The 23,758-nt window shown below is 36.5% G+C and overlaps 1 protein-coding gene across 4 annotated transcripts in view; it reads right to left on the reverse strand.

Moving 5' to 3' along the window:
* ABCB7 (ATP binding cassette subfamily B member 7) overlaps positions 1-23,758 on the reverse strand; it is a 186,781-nt gene that overhangs the window by 141,875 nt on the left and 21,148 nt on the right. The window contains exon 2 of one of the 4 annotated variants that reach the window (XM_055337806.1): positions 6,227-6,371. The exons of the other annotated variants lie outside the window; for them this stretch is intronic. Coding sequence (XP_055193781.1) covers positions 6,227-6,358 — 132 coding nt within the window. The 5' untranslated portion in view covers positions 6,359-6,371. The remainder of the gene's footprint in view (positions 1-6,226; positions 6,372-23,758) is intronic. 4 annotated transcript variants of the gene reach the window in all.

Raw genomic sequence — 23,758 nt, forward strand, 5'->3', positions numbered from 1 at the left:
ACTCATCATCAGGGAAATACAAAATCAAAACTACAATGAGATACCACCTCACAATAGTCAGAATGGCTAAAATTAACAACACAGGAAACAATGGTTGTTGACAAGAATGCAGATAAAAGGGGATACTCTTACACTGTTGGTGAGAATGCAAATGGGTGCAGGCACTCTGGAAAACAGTACAGAAGTTCCTCAAAAAGTTGAAAATAGAGCTATCATATAATCCAGCAACTGCAATAGGTACAATGAAAATCTTATAAATTGGTAAGTGAATGAATCCAAATCAACCAGAGAGAAAATCAATAAGGAAACCAAAGATTTAAACAACACTATACAGCAATATACGGAACACTATCCAACAAAAGCAGAATACATAGTCTTTCAAAGTGTACATGGAACACTACCCAGGATAGACCACGTATATGATCACAAAACGTGACTTAACAAACTTAAGAAGACTGAACTGATATGAAGTATTTTTTTACCACCAAAGTGGAATGAGGGATCCCTGGGTGGCGCAGCGGTTTGGCGCCTGCCTTTGGCCCAGGGCGTGATCCTGGAGACCCGGGATCGAATCCCACGTCGGGCTCCCGGTGCATGGAGCCTGCTTCTACCTCTGCCTGTGTCTCTGCCTCTCTCTCTCTCTCTCTCTCTCTCTCTCTCTCTCTGTGTGTGTGACTATCATAAATAAATAAAAATTTAAAAAAAATAAAATAAAATAAAAAAATAAACCACTGCTCTTAAAAAAAAAAAGTGGAATGAAAGTAGAAGTCAGTAGTATAAAAAAATGAAAATCCACAAAATGAGGAAATTAATATATACTGTTAACTAAGGGTTCAAAGAAAAATAACTAGGGAAATTAGAGTACATCTTGAGAAAAATAAAACAAAAACACAACACAGAAAAAGTAATGAAATGTAGCAAAATCAGGACTAAAAAAAGAAATTTGTAGCGTTAAGTGCCAACATTAAAAAAAAAGGACTCAAATCATCCATCTTACTTTACACCTCAAAGAACTAGAAAGAGAAGAACAAACTGCCACCAAGGTTAATGTAAGTATGGAAATAATAAATAGTAGAGCAGAGATTTAAAAACTAAGAAAAGTAAAAATAATAGAAAAAAGGAATGAAGTTGAGTTGGATTCTTATAAAAAATAACAAAACTGAAAAACCCTTAGCTAGGCTGGGTAGGAAAAAAGATTCAAATAAAATCAGGAAGGAACAGGTGGATACCACAACTGATGGCACAAAAATAAAAAGGATTACAAGAGAATATTATAAATAATAATATGCTAATAAGTTGGATAATCTGCAAGAAATAAATTCTTACAAACATACAACCTACAAATACTGAATGATAAATAAAATATATTAACAGACTTATAACTAAGTAGACTGAATAATCAAAAATCTAAAAAAAAAAAGCTCAGTATTGGATGGCTTCATGGGAACATTCTACCAAATATTTTAAGACAATATCAATCCTCCTCGAACTCTTCCAAAATGCTAAAGTGGAGAAAACACTTTGAAATTTATACCCTGAAAACAAAAGCAGACAAAGACACTTAAAAAAGAGAACATTATAGAGGAATAATCCTAATAAATACTGATACAAAAATGTTCAACATTAGGAAATCTAATTCAGTAGCACATAAACATGAGTATACACCATGATCAAGTAAGTACTCATTCTTGACACGCAAAGATAGTTCAACATAAAAATTAAAGAGTATAATATACACATTAATGGAACAAGAATAAAAACCACATTACCATATCACTTCATACAGAAAAAAGCATGTGATAATATTTAACAACCTTTTATGATGAAAACTCTGAAAATTCTAGGAAAAGAGGGAAACCACCTCAACATAATAAAGTTCATAAGTGAAAAAAACCACAGATAACACCATACATAACAGAGAAAGCCTGAAATAATTTTTCTAAGATTCAGAGCAAGACAAGACATTAGCTTTCACCATTTATAGTCAACATGGTACTGGACTTCCTAGCCACAGTAATTAGGCAAATAAAAAAGGGGGGACGAAGGAAGGGCATCCAAAATGAGTAAGAAGCAAAATTATCACTTTCACATATGACATACTCTTATATAAGAGAACCCTAAAGATTCCTGAAATAAACTGTTAACACTAATAGAAGAATTCAGCAAAGTTGCAGAATGCAAAATCAAAATGAGAAAACAGATGTGTTTCTATAAACCAAAAATTAATGTTACAAAAACTATCCCACTTACAAAAGTATCAAAAGTAGTACAGTTATTAGGAATAAACTTAACCAAGGAGTCAAAGACTTCTACTCTAAAAACTATAAAATATTACCAAAAATGATATAAAGAAATGGTAAGACATCCTGTACTCATGGATTGGAAGACTTAATACTGTTAAAACACTCATATTACTCACAGCAATTTATGCAGTCAGTGCAATCTCCATCAAAATCTCAATGTCATTTTTTTTTTGCAGAAATCGAAAAAAAAAGTCCAAAAATTCATATGGAAACTCAAGAGCCCCTGAAAAGCCACAACAATATTAAGGGAAAAAAAGTTGGAGGCCTGACACTTCCTGTTTTCAAAATTTATCACAATGCAACAGTAATCAAAACAGTTGGGACTGTTATAACAACAGACATACAGATCTAAAAAACAGAAGAGAGAGCCCAGAAATATAATCTTGTCCGTAAACTAAAATGGTCTTCCAAAAGACTGCCAAGACCACACAATAAGATAGTCTCTTAAACAAATGGTTTAAGGGTGAACTGGATGTTTGGATACAGAAAACTAAACCTGGACTCTTACATAATACCATACATAACAATCTCAAAAGAGATTAAATACCTAAATATAAGATATCTAATATCTTATCTAAAATATATAACTTCAAGAAGAAAACATCATGACACTGGATTTGGCAATGTTTTACTGTATATGACATCAAAAGCACAGGCAAGAAAAGTAAAAATAAACAAATGAGAGTACATCAAATTATAAAACTTCTGTACATTAAAGGAAACAACATAGAGAAATGCAACCAACGGAATGGGAGAAATTATTTGCAAACCATATAACTCATAGGGGATTGAAACCTAAAATATATATGTGGAACTCATAATTCAGCAGCAAAATAACACTGCAATTTCAAAATGCGTAAACAGACATTTCTCTAGAGAAGACATACAAATGGCTAATAGGTACATGAAAAGGTACTCAATATCATTAATCATAACAGAAAGGCAAATAAAAACCACAATGAGGGACGCCTGGATGGCTCAGCAGTTGAGTGTCTGCCTTTGGCTCAGGGCATGATCCTGGAGTCTGGGGATCAAGTCCCACATCGGGCTCCCTGCATGGAGCCTGCTTTTCCCTCTGCCTATGTCTGTCTCTCTCTCTCTCTCTCTCTCTCTCATCTCTCATGAATAAATAAATAAAGTATTTTTTAAAAGGGGGATACTCCCTAACATTAAAAAAAAACCACAATGAGATATTACCCCTCATGTGTTGGAATGGCTAAAATCAAAAATAGAAGAAATAAGTGCTGGTGAGAATGTGGAGAAAAAGGAACCATCATACACTGTTGGTGGAAATATAAATTGGTACAAACACTGTGGAACACAGTACGGAGGTTTGTCAAAAAATTAAAATATATATACCATAAAATTCAATAATTCCATTACTGAGTATTTACCCAATAAATAATGAAAACATTAATTTGAAAAGATTAATACACTCCTGTATTTACGGCAGCTTTATTTACACTAGTCAAGATATAAAAGCAACCTAAGTGTCCATCAATAGACAAATGAATAAGGAAGATGCAGTATATACACATAAACACACACACACACACACCAGAATATTACATGGTCATAAAAAAGATTAAATTGTGTCATTTGAGAAAACACAGATGGACCCAGAAGTTATTAAGTAAAATAAGTCAGGCTCAGAAAGATAAATACCATATGATTTTATTCATCAGTGGAATAAAAAAAGAGCAGCAAATAAACAAACAAAAGGAAGAATCAGATCTATAAATACAGAGAATAAACTGATGGTTGCCAGAAGGGATGCAAGTGGAGGCATTGGGCAAAATGGGTGAAGAGAAATGGGAGATACAGACTTTCAGTTATGGAATGAGTAAATCACGGAAATAAAAGACACAGCATAAGGAATATAGTCAATGATATTATAAATTCAATGTATTGCAACAGATGATAACTACACTTGTGGTGAACATAGCATAAGGTATTAACTTCTTGATTTCTATGTTGTACACCTGAAATTAATATAACACTGAGTATTGATTAAACAGGAAGGAAAGGGAAGGGGGAAGGGAAGGGAAGGAAAAGGGAAAGGGAAGGGAGAAAGAAGGAAAAAATAAAAACTATATTGAGACAAAGGCACCTGGGTGGCTCAGTGAGTTAAGCATATGAATCTTGGTTTTGGCTCAAGTCATGATCTCATAGGTCAGGAGATGGAGCCCCTTGTCAGGCTCTATGCTCAGCAGGAATCTGCTTGAAGATTCTCTCCTTCTGCCCCTCTCCCCACCTTGAGGGGCACCTCGGTGGCTCAACAGTTGAGCATCTGCCTTCAACTCAGGTAGTGATCCCAGGGTCCTGGGATCATGTCTCGAATGGGGCTCCCCCTCAGGGAGGCTGCTTCTCCCTCTTCCTATATCTCTACCTCTCTGTGTCTCTCATGAATAAATAAAGTCTTTTAAAAAATAAAAAGTCTCTTGAGACAAACAGGTAAACACAACATACCAAAATTTATGGGGTGCTGCAAAAGTAGCAGTTAGATGGAAGTTTATAGTGATAAGGGCCCATATAAAAAAAGAAAGATCTTTGCAACAGAGTGAATTTTTGTGTCCTCCACCCCAATTTATGTTAAAACCTAATCCACAATGCAATGGTATTTGTAGGTGAGGCCTTTGAATGATGATTAGATCATGAAAGTACAGCCTCATTAAGGGGACTAGTTCCCATATGAAAGAGATCTGAGAAAGATCCCCAGGCTATTCCACCACAGAAGGATACAGCAAGAAGACAGCCATCATGAACCAAAAAGTGGACTCTCATCAATGAATCTCCTGACAACTTGATATTGGTCATTCAGAACTCTGAAAAATAAATTACTGGTGTTTATAAGCCACCAATCTATGATATTTTATTATAGCAGCCTGAATTAAGAGAATCTCAAACAACCTTACTCTTCACCTCAAGGTAGATAAAGAAGAACAAACTTAAACCTGAAGATAGGGATCCCTGGGTGGCGCAGCGGTTTGGCGCCTGCCTTTGGCCCAGGGCGCGATCCTGGAGACCCAGGATCGAATCCCACGTCAGGCTCCCGGTGCATGGAGCCTGCTTCTCCCTCTGCCTGTGTCTCTGCGTCTCTCTCTCTCTCTCTCTCTGTGACTATCATAAATAAATAAAAAAAAATTTTAAAAAAACCTGAAGATAGTGGAAAAAAGAAAATCATAAAGACTAGAGCATAAATGAAACAAATGGTATTGAAAAACAATAGAAAAAAGGGTTAATTTTTTGAAAACAAAATATAAAAACCCTTAGCTAAACTAAGAAAAAAAAGACTCAAGTAAAATAAGAGAATAGAGAATACTATATTTCCTTCAAAAATAAAAAGGAACATAAGAGACTATTGTGACCTATATGTCAGGAAACAAAAGCCTAGAAAAAAATGGATAAATTCCTAGAAATATACAAAAATACCAACACGGAACCAAAGAAATATACTCTATAGAACAATGACAAATAGAATCAGTAATCAAAAATCTCCCAACAAAGAAAAGCTCAGGACCAGAGGGCTACAAGGATAAACTCTACCAAAAACTAAGTGAAGGAATATTTCCAAACCTATTCTATGAAGCCAGCATCATACTGATACCAAAATCAAAGACACGACAAAAACAAAACTATAGACCAACATTCCTGATGAATGTAGATGCCAAAATCCACAATACAATATTAATAAGCCAAATTCAACAGCAGATTAAAAGGATTATACACCATGACCAAGTGAGATTTATCCTTGGGGGGTACAAGGATAGTTCAGTATAAGTAAATCAATGCAATACACCACATTAACCAAATGAAGGGTAAAAAAATGATCATTTTAGTAGGAGCAGACAAAACATTTAACAAAGTTCAGTAACTACTCACGATTAAAACTTCTCAACAAAATAAATATAGTAGAAACTTACCTCAACATAATAAAGGCCATATATGAAAAGCTCACAGCTAACATCATACTCAATGGAGAAAAACTGAAAGTTTTCCCTTTTAAGATCCAATACAAGGAAAGGATGCCCACTCTGGCCACTTCTTCTCAACATAGTACTGGAAGTCCTAACCAGAGCAATTAAACAAGAAAAAGAAATAATATTAGGCAACCAAATCAGAAAGGAAGAAATAAAATTATCTTTGTTTACAAATGACAGGATCATTTATGTAGAAAACCCTAAAGAGTCAATAAAATACTGTTAGAATAAACAAATGCTGTAAACTTGTAGGATACAAAATCAATACACAAAAATCAGTCATGTTTCTATACATAAACAACATACTACCCAAGTAGCTAATTAACAAAAAAATTAAAATAGGAATAAAGTAATCTAAACATGTGGAAGACTTGCTAAAAATTATAAAATATTGATGAAAAATTAAAGAACACATGAATGGGAAGATATCATGTTCATGATTCAGAAAAACTGATAGTTAAAACATCCATACTACCCAAAACCTTCTAGAGAGTCAGTGCAATCTGTATTAAAATACCAATGGCATTTTTCATAGAATAAAATCCTAAGATTAATGCTTTCTACTATATTTATTTTGTTGAGAAGTTTTAATCGTGAGTTTAAGGAACCAGAAAAGGTCCCAAAGAGTCAAGGCAATCTTGAGCAAGAAGAACAAGGCCGGAAGCATCATATTTCCTGATTTGAAAACATATTACAGAGGTGCAATAACCAAACTAGTATGGTCAATTCATAAAATAAACATACAAACCAATGGTACAGAGAGGGCCAAGAATTAAAGCTATGTATCTACAGTCAAATGATCTTCAACAATAGTGTCAAGACATTCTCTCCAACAAATTATGATGGTAAAAGTAAATTCCACATGTAAAAAATGAAACTGTACCCTTACCTATCACCAAACACAATAATTAACCCAAATGGACCAAAGATCTAAATATAACAGCTAAAATTATAAAACTCTTAGAAGAAATTATAATGGAAGTTGCATCACATTGGATTTAGCAATGATTTCCTGAATGTGACACCAAATGCACAGGCAACAAAAGAAACTAGATTTCATCAACATTAAAAACTTGTATATAAAAGGATACTGTCAGCAGAGTAAAAGGCAATCTGTGGAATGGGAGGAAATATTTGCAAAATCATGTTTGAGAAGGATTAATATCCACAATATTTAAAGAACTCCTATACTTGGCAACAACAAAGAAAAGCTTCAAAAATCAGTGAAATATTTCAATAGACATTTCCTCAAAGAAGATATAAAAATGGGCAATAACTGTATGAAGAGGTACTCCACATTATGAATCATGAGAAAATTGTATATCAAAATCACAATGAGATATAAATTCACACTCTTTAGGATGACTATGATCAAAAAACACAAACAAAAAATAGTGTTGGCAAGGAGAATAAGAAACTGGAACTCTTGTGCTTTGCTGTTGAGAATGTAAATGCTGTAGTCACTGTGGAAAACACAATGGCAGTTCCTCAAAAAATTAAAAATAGGATTACCATATGATCTAGCTATTCCGCTTTTGGACATATAACCAAAATAATTCAAAGAAGAAACTCAGACATTTGTACACCCACATTTACAACACCCAAAAGGTGGAAGCAACTCAAGTATCCACTGACAGATGAATGGATAAACAACATGCAGTGTGTACATAAAATGGAATACTATACAGCCATAAAAAGGAAGGAAATTCTAACAATGCTACATGGATCAACCTTGATAAGATTATTTTAAGTCAAAAATACCAGTCACAAAAAGACGATATAATTATTTTATGATTCCACTTATATGAAATACCTAGAATAATCAAATTGATAGAAACATAAAGTAGAATGGTGGGTGCCAGAGGCAGGTAAAAGGAAAGACTTGAGAGCAAATTGGTATTTAATGAGTACAGAGTATCAACTGGAAAAGAAGAAAAAGCTGTGAAGATGGAGGATAGTGATCACTGCACAACAACGTGAATATACTTAGTACTACAGAGCTGTACACTTCAAAATGGTGAGAGTGGAAAATGTTATATATATTTAACTATTAAAAAATGACCCAAATTTTAAAAAGAAACCAACATATCAGAATATATGGGTAGCAATGAAAGTAGTGCTCAGAGGGAAAGTTATAGCACTAAAAGCCTACATTAAAAAGACATATTTCCAATAAATAACCTAACTTTACATCTTAAGTTGAAAACAAAGAGTAAACTAAATTCAAAGACACTAGAAGAAAGGAAACAACAAAGATATAAGGGGAGTTAAATGAAATAAAGAAAAAAGAATGAGACAGCAATGCAAGCAAAAGTTTGTTCTTTGGCAGGAAGGAGGTAAGATGGCAGGGTAGGGTAACTAAGCTTGCCTCCTCACTCGAACACAGTTAGATAAATATAAAATCATTCTGAACACCCAAGAAATCAATTGGAAGTCTTGGAGAAAATGCTGCATGTCTACAAACCAGAAAAACAACCCACAGAAGGTAGGAACTACAGAGAGTTCAAACATAGGAGAAAAGAGTGGTGGGCGCTCCCTAGGGCAGAGAGCTCTGGCAGAAGATGGAGTAGTGAGAGACAAGGAAAAGAGAGAGAAAAAACATGGGAAAAAAAGAGCAAAAACATATGCAGAGAACTATACAAGATAACTATTACTCAAAACCATTGACGGGGGGGGGAGGAGAAGGCTACAATACTGCCAGTTTCCTATAAACAGCAAAGTGCATATTCTGAGGTTTCAGAAGCTTGTGACATACCCAGGTTTGCATCTAGAGAGTTGAGCGGTGCTTTGGTGGAAGAGTGGAGCTGAGTCCCAGCAGCAGGCAACCTGAGGATCCTCAATGTCACATGGGGAGAAGTGGTTCCCTTGCTTGGAATGCATTTTGGAGAGGTGATATGTCATCTTTGAGGGCAAGATCCTGTGGGGCCATCCAGCCAACCCAACACCAGTATAGAAATGAAGACTCCAGCTGAGGGCTACAAACCTTGGCACAGGCTATGTGTTGCAATTTCCATAAACACCCAATGGCTGTATGGTCTTGCAACTAACTGTCTTCTGGAACAAGCCAGCACTGGAAACAGCTTGAGGACATTTGGGAGTGGTGATATGGCCTGGCCTCTCTGTGGGCAAAGGACCCTGTGGGTGACACTGAGCTGCCCCTTCCACCAGTACAGAAAGACACTGGCTGAGGACTACAAAACCTGCCGCTGGTTATGTGCTGCAATTCACTATGAACTCTGAACTGCAGCACCATCCTGCCACTGACTTCTGCTACAAGCCAGCACCAGCCACATTGCAGAGAAACTCTCCCCCAGAGGATCAGTGCAGATCTGCCCTTCAGGGATCTCTAAAGTGTGGGGTTTTGAAACACAGCCCCACTTGAGAAAAAACACAGGAGTGCTATGCCATTCGGCAGGCAAACACCTCAAACACAGGGTGAAGGCAGAAACCAGGAACACAGGAAGGGTCATTGTTTGCATGTCTCTGAGGGCTCACTAAAAACAGGTGGTGCACATTTCCCACTCCAGAGACAGGAGAATGATGCAAAGCCATTTTCTCCCTGCACCCACCAGCTTGATCCACCTAAATGTGCTAAACAGTGCCAAGTTGGTAACAGAGCCACTATACCTAGCCCCACCCCCTCCACCTGCCCTGCAGGCACACTCCACGAGAGGAATTCCACTTGAGAATCATGGAAATAGGTCCCTCCCCAAAAAATCCAGCACAAACCCTCCACCCACTTCAAGTCTGATTTTATTTTTATTTTTTAAAGATTTTATTTATTTATGAGACAGAGAGAGAGAGAGAGAGAGAGAGAGAGAGAGAGGCAGAGACGCAGGCAGAGGGAGAAGCAGGCTCCATGCAAGGAGCCTGATGTGGGACTCGATCCGGAATCTCCAGGATCACACCCTGGGATGAAGGTGGCGCTAAACCACTAAGCCATCTGGACTGTCCCAAGTCTGCTGATTTTAGAGTGCTGGAAAGCTTCAATTCTAGGAGAAACAGGATCTAGCTTCCTCTGGGGTTATTTTGTCATTTGTTTCCTTTTTTTGTTGTTGTTTTTGTCTTTCGTTTCCTTTTCTGAATACAAGTTTTTTTATATTTTTTATTTTATATATATTTTAATTTTTCATTTTTTTTTTCTTTTTCTTCTCTTTCTACCTTTTTTGTAACAGGCTTCTCATAACAAGCAGACCAAAATATACCTAGGATCTAGCTTCCTTTATTTATTCTATCTTATTTTATTTTAATTTTTAATTTTTTTCAATCTTTAATTTTTTTATTATTTCTATCATTACTTTTTTCCTCCAAAATGACAAGACAGAGAAATTCACCCCAAAAGAAAGAAAAGGAAGAAATAATGGCCAGAGATTTAATCAATACAGATATAAGATGTCTGAAATAGAACTTAAAACAATTACAACAATACTAGCTGGGCTTGAGAAAAGCATAGAAAACACTAAATACTCTCTTACTGCAGAGATAAAAGAACTAAAATCTAGTCAGGCCAAAATTAAAATTGCCATCACTGATACAGAACCAAATGGATACCATAAAAAAGGAGAATGGACAAAGCAGAGAAACAAATCAGTGATACAGAAAATAAAATTATAGAAAATAATGAAGTTGAAAAGAAGAGGTAAACAGTGGTGATCAACAGATCATGGCAGGAGACATAGGGAACTCAGTGACTTACTAAAACAGAGTAATATCTGTAGCATAGGAATCTCAGAAGATGAAGAGAGAGAAAAAGGGGCAGAAGTTTATTTGAGCAAATTGTAGCTAAAAACTCCCCTAATCTGGGGAAGGATACAGCCATCAAAATCTAAGAAACACAAAAAACTCCCATTAAATTCAACATAAGTCAACCATCGCCAAGGCATATGATAGTCAAATTTACAAAATACACAAAGAAAGAATCCTGATAGCAGAAAGGAAAAGAAAAGGCCTTAACCCACAAGACAGATCAGACTGCAGCAGATCTCTCCACAGAATCTTGGCAGGCCAGAAGGCAATGGAAGGATATATTTAAATTGCTGAATGGAAAAAATATGCGACCAAGAATTCCTTATCCAGCAAGGCTGTCATTCAGAATAGGAGAAAAAGAGTTTCCCAAACACAAACTAAAGAAGTTTGTGACCATTAAACCATCTCTGCAAGAAAATTCTGAGGGGAACTCTGTGAGTGGGGAAAAAAGACCAAAAGCAAGAAAGACTAGAAAGGACCAGAGAACATCACCAGAAACACCAACTTGACAGATAACACAATGACACTAAATTCTTATCTTTCAATAATCACTGAGTATAAAGAGACTACATGCTCCAACCAAAAGGCATATGGTATCAGAATGTATAGAAAAAAGATCTACATGCTTCCTTTACAAAAGATGCATTTTAGGCCTAAAGCATCTGAACATTGAAAGTGAGGGGATGGAGAACCATCTATCATGCAAATGGACATCAAAAGAAAGCCAGAGAGCAGCCATGTGTATGTCAGCTACACTAGATTTTAAAACAAAGATTGCAACAAGAGATAAAGGGCATTATATCATAATTAAGGGGTCTATACATCAAGAAGATCTAACAATTGTAAATATATACCCAGCTTGGTAGTACACAAATATATAAATAAATAAATAAACATAAAGATACTGATAATAATACAATAATAACAGTGTACTTAAACACCCCACTTACAGCAATAGACAGATCATTTAAACAGAAAATCAACAAGGAAATAATGGCATTAAATGACACATCAGACTGGATGGACTTAAATTCAGAACATTTCATTCTAAAGCAACCCAGTACACATTCTTTTTCAGTGCACACGGAACATTCTTCAGAACAGATCACATACTGGGTCACAAACTAGCCCTCAACAAGTACAAAAAGACTGAGATCATACCATGCATATTTTCAGACCACAAAGTTATGAAAGTTAACCAGAAGAAAAAATTTGGAAACACCTCAAACACATGGACCCTCAAAAAAGTGAATGGATATACAGAACACCTCAACACCATAAAAGCCATTTATGAAAGACCCACAGCTACTATCATCATCAATGGAAAAAAAAACTGAGAGCCTTTACCGTATAGTCAGGAACAAGACAGGGATGTCCACTCTCACCATTACTACTTAATATACTACTGGAAGTCTTAGGCTCAGCAATCAGACAACACTAAGAAAGAAAAGGCATCCAAATCGGTAAGGAAGATATCAAACTCACTACTTGCAGACAACATGATACTCTATGTAGAAAACCCTAAAGGTTCCACCAAAATATTGCTAAAACTAATACATGAATTCAGCAAAGCTGCAGGATATAAAATCAATATGCAGAAATCTGTTGCATTTCTATGCACCAATAATGAAGCAACAAAGAAACCAAGAAATCAATCCCATTTGCAATTGCACCAAGAACATTAAGATATCTAGGAATAAACCTAGGTAAAAGATATTTACTCTGAAAACTATAAAGCATTTATGAAAGACATTGAAGAGGACACCAAAAAAATGGAAAAGCATTCCATGTTCATGTACTGGAAGAATAAGTATTGTTAAAATGTCTACACTACACAAAGCATTTACACATTTAATGTAATTCCTATCAAAATATCACCAGCATTTTTCACAAAACTAGAACAATCCTACAATTTGTATGGAACCACAAAAGACCCTAAATAGCCAAAGCAATTCTAAAAAAGAAAACCTGGAGGCATCATGATTGCATATTTCAAGCTACATTACAAAGCTGTAGTCATCAAGACAGAATGGTATGGGCAGAAAAACGGACACATTCATCCGTTAAATGTAAAGTAATGAAGATTCATCAATGGAACAAAAGAGAGAACCCAGAATTGTAACCACAACTACAAGGTTACCTAATCTTTGACAAAGCAGGAAAGAATATCCAACGGAAAAAAGATGGTCTCTTCAACAAATGGTGTTGGGAAAACTGAACAGCAACATGCAGAAGAATGAAACTGAATCACTTTCTTACACCATACACAAAAATGAATTCAAAATGGATGAAATAACTTAATGTGAGATAGGAAGCCATCAAAATCCTAGAGGAGAACACAGGCAGAAATTTCTATTACCTTGGTCATAGCAATTTCTTACTAGACACATCATCACAGGCACGGGAAACAAAAGCAAAAATGAACTATCGGGACTTCGTAAAAATAAGCAAGTTCTTTACAATGAAGGAAACAATCAACAAAACTAAAAAGCAGCCTATAGAGGGAGAGAAGATATTTGCAAATGACATATCTGATAAAGGGTTAGTACCCAAAATATATAAAGAAATTATCAAACTCAACACCCCCAGAAAAACCCCAAATAATCCAGTTAAGAAATGGGCAGAAGACATGAATAGAAACTTTTCGAAAGAAGACATCCAGATGGCTAACAGACACATGAAATGATGCTCAAGATCACTCCTCACCAAAGAAATACAAATCAAAACAATGATGAGATACTACTTCACACCTATCAGAATGCCTAAAATTAACAGCACAAGAAACAACAGGTATTGGCGAGGATATGGGAAAAGAGGAAGCCTCTTGCACTACTGGTAGGAATGCAAACTCGTAAGCCACTGTGGAAAACAATACAGAGATTCTTCAAAAAGTTAAAAATACAACTACCTTATGATCCAACAATTGCACTGCTGGGTATTTACCCAAAGGCATAAGAACACTATTTCAAAGGGATATATGCACTTATGTTTATAGCAACATTATTTACAATAGCCAAAATAATATGGAAGCAGTCCACATCAATTCTGATGGACTGAAGCAGTCCATTAATTCATGAATGGATAAAGATGTGGTATACATATATATACAGAATAGACTATTATTACTCAGCCATAAAAAAAAATGAAATCTTGCCATTTCCAATGACATAGATGGCGGTAGAGAGTATTTTTCTAAGCAAAATAAGTCAGAGAAAGACAAACGCCATGATTTCACTCATGTGGAATTTAAGAAACAAAACAAGCCAAGGGGGAAAAATGAGAGACGAAGCAAGAGAACAACCTGATGGTTACCTTGAGGGGAGAGATGTTGGGAGATGGGATAAATAGGTGATGGGGATTAAGGAGTACACTTGATTTGATGAGCACTAGATGTTGTATAGAAGTGTTACATTACCATACTGTACACCTGAAATTAATATAATAGTGTATGTAAACTAATTGAAATTAAAATAAAAACTTAAAAAATTAAGTGTAAAACAATTTAAAAATAAAAACTACTGCTTTTTGGCTCTCAACCCCAACTGTTATAACAGGTATAAGATTTAAAATGTATACTGAGAGTATACATTTTTAAAAGCTACGCAGGTAATTCTAATATGTGGCAACATTTTAGAATCCCTGCTATATACAACGCATGAAGAATCATTAGGTGCAATATCTGAGTATTCCTCAATACTCTCTGATTTACTGATTCATTCCTTTATTCACTGTATATTTACATAAATAAACACCACATCAACTACATGCCAGGCAGGTACAAGGCACAGTGGGGAATGAAAAAGGAATTGCCTTGCCCTCAAGAAATTTTAGTCTGGCAAACACAGTACAGAAGTAAATAAGTTGACACTTAAAAATGTCTAGGAAGTGAGAAAAATGTCATGAACAAAACGCTGTAATGAAGAATATATTGGAATCCAGGTAGCAAGAGAGCTTCGATGAATACTCCAAGGCAGAATAGAGTTTGGCAAGTCCTAAGGGCAAACGCCAGGCTGATATGGCCCACAGGAGAGGCTACAGAGGCAACTGGAGGGGCACCTGTTGCAAGGCTCTTGGAGTGATGTCAGTGACTTCTGACTTGAACTTTGAACAATGTGAAGCTGCTGATTACTTTTAAGCAAGGGAGTAAAGCGGGGGAAGAGACAAGATTCCAATGAACAATTTTATCTATTTTTTGGAAAGATGTTTACTTAGCCACTTAATAAAAGCGATTACTTAAAACAGTTTTTTAGAGGACTGGGTGATGGATGGGATAGTTGTATCACTTTATTGTACACGTGAAACTAATATAACAGTGTATGTTAACTATACTGGAATTAAAATTTTAAAAATCCCAATAAACCATTTTAAAAGTTAAAAAGAAATTTAAAGTCATACTATCATCTCAATTTATGAAGAAAAAGCACTTGACAAACCCAACATCCTTTTGTGATAAAAACACTCAGAGAACTAGGAATAGAAAGAAATTTCTTCAACATGATAAAATATGTAAAAATCATACCTAACATTATACTCAATGGTGAAAAACTCAATGTACCCCCTTAAGATCAGGAACAAGATATGGGCAACAGTTTTCACTACTGCTACTCAATATTCTACTGGAAGTCCTAGCTAGAGCAATTAGGCGAGAAAAAGACAAAAGGGATTGGGGGAGTTAGAGGACACACACTTCCTGAAAAGCTGACTACAAAAATAAAATAATTGAAAGTGTGGTGGTGACTTAAGGATATACATATAGACTAGTGGAACAGAATTTAGAGTCCAGAAATACACCCATACAACTATGGCAATTGATTTTTTTGACAAGGGTGCCAAGTTCATTCCATGGGGAAAGAGAAGTCTCCTCAACAAATGGTTCTAGTACAAATGGATATTAACATACAAAAGAATGAAGTTGGACCCCCACCTCAAATCACATTCAAAAAGTCAACCCAAAATTGGATCAATGACCAAAATAGAAAAGCTAAAACAATAAAACTCTTAAAAGAAAACATAGGAGGAAATTCCTATTACCTCAAATTTGGCAATGGATATACAAATGGCCAACAAACACATGAAATTATTCTCAACATCATTAGTCATTAGGGAACTGCATATCAAAACCACCATAAGGTATCTATTCACATTCACAAGGATGGCTATACCAAAAATACAAAAAACAACCAAACAAAAAATAACAAAAATAGGGCATCTTGGAAGTGATATAAAGAAATTGGAACCTCTACACACTACTGGTAAAAATACAAAATGGTTCAGCTGGTATGCTGTGTACATTAGGGACTATCATCTCCAACCCCTCAAATTTGCCTCTCCCAATCTTAGTTAACAGCATCACTATCCACCCAGGTGCCTAAGCCAGATACTAGGAACTATTCACTAATCTTTATTTGTTCTTTATCCTCTGCATCAAACCATTCATAACTCCTATCAACTTTACCTCCTAAATAGCTCTATAATCAGTCATAGCCTTAGTCAAGGTCATCATCCCTTATCTCCATTAACAGTAAACCCTCTAAATGTTCCATCCAAACCAAATGTCTACTTCAGTCTTGTCCACCTCCAAACTACAGCTTCTCCAAAGAAGACATGTCATTTAGTATCTTTTACCCTAAAATACCCCTTTGTCCTCATTCATCCACCAAACCAAGAGCTACAAACAAATCCTTCAATAATCATCTATAATTAATATTGTGAAAATGTCAATGTTACCCAGGGCAATTTACACGTTTAATGCAATCCCTATCAAAATACCATGGACTTTCTTCAGAGAGTTAGAACAAATTATTTTAAGATTTGTGTGGAATCAGAAAAGACCCCGAATAGCCAGGGGAATTTTTAAAAAGAAAACCATAGCTGGGGGCATCACAATGCCACATTTCAGGTTGTACTACAAAGCTGTGGTCATCAAGACAGTGTGGTACTGGCACAAAAACAGAATCATAGATCAATGGAACAGAAGAGAGAATCCAGGAGAATCCAGAAGTGGACCCTGAACTTTATGGTCAACTAATATTCGATAAAGGAGGAAAGACTATCCACTGGAAGAAAGACAGTCTCTTCAATAAATGGTGCTGGGAAAATTGGACATCCACATGCAGAAGAATGAAACTAGACCACTCTCTTGCACCATACACAAAGATAAACTCAAAATGGAGGAAAGGTCTAAATGTGAGACCATATTCCATCAAAATCCTAGAGGAGAACACAGGCAACACCCTTTTTGAACTTGGCCACAGTAACTTCTTGCAAGATACATCCACGAAAGCAAAGGAAACAAAAGCAAAAATGAACTATTGGGACTTCATCAAGATAAGAAGCTTTTGCACAGCAAAGGATACAGTCAACAAAACTAAAAGACAACCTACAGAATGGGAGAAGATATTTGCAAATAACATATCAGATAAAGGGCTAGTTTCCAAGATCTATAAAGAACTTATTAAACTCAACACCAAAGAAACAAACAATCCAATCATGAAATGGGCAAAAGACATGAAGAGAAATCTCACAGAGGAAGACATAGACATGGCCAACACGCACATGAGAAAATGCTCTGCATCACTTGCCATCAGGGAAATACAAATCAAAACCACAATTAGATACCACCTCACACCAGTGAGAATGTGGAAAATTAACAAGGCAGGAAACCACAAATGTTGGAGAGGATGCGGAGAAAAGGGAACCCTCTTCCACTGTTGGTCGGAATGTGAACTGGTGCAGCCACTCTGGAAAACTGTGTGGAGGTTCCTCAAAGCGTTCAAAATAGACCTGCCCTATGACCCAGCAATTGCACTGTTGGGGATTTACCCCAAAGATGCAGATGCAATGAAACGCCGGGACACCTGCACCCCAATGTTTATAGTAGCAATGTCCACAATAGCCAAACTGTGGAAGGAGCCTCGGTGTCCATCGAAAGATGAATGGATAAAGAAGATGTGGTTTATGTATACAATGGAATATTACTCAGCCATTAGAAACGACAAATACCCACCATTTGCTTCAACGTGGATGGAACTGGAGGGTGTTATGCTGAGTGAAGTAAGTCAATCGGAGAAGGACAAACATTGTATGTTCTCATTCATTTGGGGAATATAAATAATAGTGAAAGGGAATAGAAGGGAAGGGAGAAGAAATGTGTGGGAAATATCAGAAAGGGAGACAGAACATAAAGACTTCTAACTCTGGGAAACGAACTAGGGGTGATGGAAGGGGAGGAGGGCGGGGGTTGGGGGTGAATGGATGACGGGCACTGAGGGGGGCACTTGACGGGATGAGCACTGGGTGTTATTCTGTATGTTGGCAAATTGAACACCAATAAAAAATAAATTTATTATTAAAAAAATAATCATCTGTAAATTCTGTGGAAAGTCTTCCCTGACCTCTCTAGGGTGAGGGTGGTTCTCTGCATCTGGGCTCCCATATAATCCTGCACATAACCCCTATGAAGGCACTTACCACACCTTATTTGAATCGTTGGTTATGTTTTCTCCTCTAAATTGTGATTTCCTGGAGGACAAAGACTTATACATCACTCGTGATTGTAGCTCCAGTGCCTTATACAAATGTCTGCCAAATGGCAAGTACCCAATATATGTTTCTTAAAGCACTGTCTGAAGATGATGACATATTTTTTGTAAATGTAGAGCTTTTGTGGTAAACTCTAAAACCTCAGTGTGGTATGGTTTTGCTACTTCTGAATGTATCTCAATATTCTAAATTAATAACATACAAGAATTCATTTACAAGATATTTTATTATAGTTTTATTTAAATAGATTTACTCTAGCTATTCATCAATGCAGCAGAGTATAATTGCACAAATGGTCTGAAATAAGAAGTAAAATTTATCCATTCGAGTTGTGAAAATAGAGCTAATAAGATGAAGGGGGAAAGAGATGAATGAAAAACCTTGGGTTATAGTGTCAATTCTGTCACTAATTAGCTAAGGTGTAACTGGACGCTTGAAGAGCGTTCAAAACAGAAGTTATAGTAGTTTACCCACATAAGTTCTATAGGCAGTCCCCACAAAATTGATTACAAGACGGGCTTTTATTACAGAACCATAGGCAAAAATTGTAATAGCAAAATTTAAAGCACTTCATGGTTCACTTGATCTGCCTCAGAACAGTGGGAGACAGCTGAAGTCTTATTCAAATGCTTATTTGTGTAGCTTAAAAATCCTGAGATTGAGAAAAGAAGCTAAGGCGAAGTGACACTCTCCAGCTTCAAAACCTTTCATTATCTTTAAAAATATTTCAAAATTTGGGACACCTGGGTGGGTCAGCAGTTGAGCATCTGCCTTTGGCTCAGGGCGTGACCCTGGAGTCCCAGGACTGAGTCCCACACTGGGCTTCCTGCATGGAGTCTGCTTCTCCCTCTGCCTATGTCTCTGCTTCTCTCTCTCTGGGTCTCTCATGAATAAATAAATAAAATCTTTTTAAAAAATTCAAAATAATGTCACAATACAAGAATGTTTGGTGGCAAATCCTGACAATATTCCTTATGACAGGCAGTAGGGGCACTTATCACTTCTACATTACTTCAGTATCCTCCTAACTGATCTCTATAACACCAATCACTAATTTTCAAACTATCCTTCAAACTGCAACCAGAATCATATTCCTAAAACAAATCTGATAATATGATCCCCTCATTAAAATCATTTCCTAGGCCAGCCATGTCCAGCAGACCTTTCTATGATAATAGAAATGTTCTATATCTGTGTAGTCAAATACAATAGCCATTTAGTCACATGTTGGTATTGAGCACTTGAAATGTGTCTAGTGTGACTAAACTATTAAGTTTATTTTATTTTAATTTAATTAACTTGAATTGACATTTAAATAGCCACATGTAGCTAATGTCTCCTATACTGAGGAGTGTAGCTCTAAGCAACAGAGTCTTTTTTTTTGGGGGGGGGGGGCGGGGGGGGGGGCCTGGTGAAAACCATGCATCAAATAGGAAAAGGAAGAAATAAAATGTTAAAGAATTTTGTGACCTATAAAAATACCAAGATGTATCAAAATGAAACTTGCAAAATATAAATATAAAGAGAGAATTCTGAAAGAAGCTATGAACAAAAAGTCCTTAACCCAAAAGGTTAGATACAGAAGATTAGCAGCAGACTTATCTATGGAAACGTGGCAAGGCAGAAAGCGGTAGCATGATATATTCAACATGCTAAATGCAGAAATATGCAGCCAAAAATACTATATCCAGCAAGGCTGTCATTCAGATCAGCAAAGAGATAGAGTTGCCAAGACAAGCAAAAACTAAAGGAGTTCATAAACACTAAACCAGCTGTAGAAGAAATAACAAAGGAGATCCTTGAGCAGGAAAGGGATATCAAAAGCAACAAAGTCTAGAAAGAACAGAGAAAATCTACAGGAACAGTGACTTTACTGGTAATACAATGGCAATAAGTTCATATCTATCAATAATTACTCTGAATGTAAATGGACTCAACAATACAATGAAAAGATACAGGGTATCAGAACAGATTTTTTTAAAAAAAGCAATATCTATCTACATGCTGCTTAGAAAAGAATCATTTTGGACCCAAAGACCTCCAGATTGAAAGTGAGGGGATGGAGAACCATTTATCATGCTAACGGACATCAAAAGAAAGCTGGAGTAGCCATATCTTGTATCAGACAACCTAGATTTTAAACCAAAGACTGTAATAAGAAATGAAGAAGGAGGGACAACTGGGTGGCTCAGCAGCTGAGCATCTGCCTTTGGCTCAGGGCATGATCCCGGTGTCCCAGGATCAAGTCCCGCATTGGGCTCTCTGCATGGAGCCAGCTTCTCCCTCTGCCTGTGTCTCTGCCTCTCTCTCTCTGGGTCTCTCGTGAATAAATAAATAAAATCTTTAAAAAAAAAAGAAATGAAGAAGGACACTATCATAATAAAAGGGTCTATTCAACAAGAATATCCAACAATTGTAAACATTTATGCCTCAACCTGAGAGCACCAAAATATATAAATCAATTAATAAAGAACTTAGAAAAACACATTGATAATACAATAATAGTAGGGCATGTTAACATAGCAAAGGACAGATCATTGAAGCAGAAGATCAGCAAGGAAACAATGGCTTTAAATGACACAATGGACCAGATGAACTTAACAGATATATTCAGAGAATTTCATCCTAAGTAGGAGATTACACATTCTTTTTGAATACACATGGAACACTCTCCAGAACACATAAAATACCGCGTCACAAACAAAGTCTCAACAAGTACAAAAAGACTGAGATCACCATGCATATTTTCAGGCCACAAGACTATGAAGCTTGAAGTCAACCACAAGAAAAAATTTGGAAAGACCAAAAATACATGGATGTTAAAGAACATCCTACTAAACAATGAATAGATTAGTAAGGAAATGAAAAAAAGAATTTATAAATACAAGGAAGCAAATGAAAATGTAAACATTACAGTCCAAAACTTGTTGCATGTAGCAAAGGTGGTCCTATGAGAGAGGTATACAGCAATAAAGGACTTCCTCAAGAAACAAAAAAACTCTCAAATGCACAACTCAACTTTATACCTAAAAGAGCTGGAAAAAGAACAGCAAATAAAACCTAACTCCAGGAGAAAGATGTAAATAATTAAGATTAAAGCAGAAAAAAGATATAGAAATATTTAAAAAAGAACAGATCAACAAAAGTAGGAGCTGGTTCTTCAAAAGAATTAGTAGATTGATAAACCCCTAGCCAGACTTATCAAAAAGAAAAAAAGGACCCAAATAAAATCATGAATGAAAGAGATCACAACCAACACCTCCGAGATACAAAAAGTATAAGAGAATATTATGAGCAATTTTATGCCAACATCTTAGGCAATCTGGAAGGAATGTATAGATTCCTAGAAACATACAAACTAACAAATCTGAAACAGGTAGAAATAGAATACCTGAATTGACCCATAAACAGCAAAGAAATTGAATCAGTCTTTAAAAACCCAAGAAACCAGAGTCCAGGACCAGATGGCCTCCCAGAGGAATTCTATTTAAAGAGATAAATATTTAAAGAAAAATTCATAACTATTTTCCTGAAGCTATTCCAAAAAATAGAAATGGAAGGAAAACTTCCAAACTCATTCTATAATGCCAGCATTACCTTGATCCCCAAACCAGGCAAAGATCCTACCAAAAAGAATTACAGACCAATATCCTTGATGAACATGGATGCAAAAATTCTCACCAAGATACTACTTAATACGATCTAATAGTACATGAAAAGGATTACTCACCACGATCAAGTGGGATTTATTCCTGGGCTGCAACTGTGGTTCAACACTCTCAAATCAATCATTGTGATACACCACATTAATAAATCTTTATTTTTTTTATTTTATTTATTTATGATAGGCACACAGTGAGAGAAAGAGAGAGAGAGAGAGAGAGTCAGAAACATAGGCAGAGGGAGAAGCAGGCTCCATGCACCGGGAGCCCGACGTGGGATTCGATCCCGGGTCTCCAGGATCACGCCCCGGGCCAAAGACAGGCGCTAAACCGCTGCGCCACCCAGGGATCCCACACCACATTAATAAAAGAATGGACAAGAACCATATGATCCTTTCAGTAAATGCAGAAAAAGCATTTGACAAAATACAGAATCCTTCCTTGATAAGAATCCTACACCATGTAGGAATAGAGGGAACATACCTCAACATCATAAAGGACCCACATCATATGAAAGACCCACAGCTAATATCATCCTCAATAGAGGAAAACCTGAGAGTTTTTCTCCTAAGGTCAGAAACAAGAAAGGGATGTCCACTCTCACCACTGTTGTTCAACATATTGGAAGTCCTAGCCTCAGCAATCAGACAACACAAGGAAATAAAAGGCATCCAAATCTGCAAGGAAGAATTCAAACTTTCACTCTCCATAGGCAACTTGATATTCTATGTAAAAAACCTGAGACACACCACCAGAAGAGTACAAGCACTGATACATGAATTCAGCAAAGTCACAGGATATAAAATCAACATACAGAAATCTGTTGTATATCTCTACAACAATAATGAAGCAGCATAAAGAGAAATCAAGTAATCGATCCCATTTACAATTGCACCAAAAACCGTAAGATGCCTAGGAATAAATGTAATCAAAGAGGTAAAAGATCTGTATTCTGAAAACTATAGAACACTTAAGAAACTCAAGAAGACAAAGAAATGGAAAAACATTCCATGCTCAAGGATTAGAAGAAAAATATATTCTCAAAATGTCTATAGTACCCAAAGCAATGTACACATGTAATGCAATCCTGATCAAATTATACCAGCATTTTTCACAGAATTAGAAGAAACAATTCTAAAATTTGTATTAAACCAGAAAAGAGGGAGGGGCAAGATGGCAGAAGAGTAGGGTCCCCAAATCACCCGTCCCCACCAAATTACCTAGATAACCTTCAAATCATCCTGAAAATCTACGAATTTGGCCTGAGATTTAAAGAGAGAACAGCTGGAATGCTACAGTGAGAAGAGTTTGCGCTTCTATCAAGGTAGGAAGACGGGGAAAAAGAAATAAAGAAACAAAAGGACTCCGAGGGGGAGGAGCCCCGCGAGGAGCCGGGGCCCCACGAGGAGCCGGGCTGAGGCAGGGGCGAGTGTCCCCAGGACAGGAGAGCCCCGTCCCGGAGGAGCAGGAGCTTCACCAACCTTCCCTGGCAGAAAGGCGCCCCGCAGGGAGTTAGAGCAGGACC

This window comes from Nyctereutes procyonoides, unplaced genomic scaffold (assembly GCF_905146905.1).
Source record: "Nyctereutes procyonoides isolate TBG_1078 unplaced genomic scaffold, NYPRO_anot_genome, whole genome shotgun sequence".
Taxonomy (NCBI): Eukaryota; Metazoa; Chordata; class Mammalia; order Carnivora; family Canidae; genus Nyctereutes; species Nyctereutes procyonoides.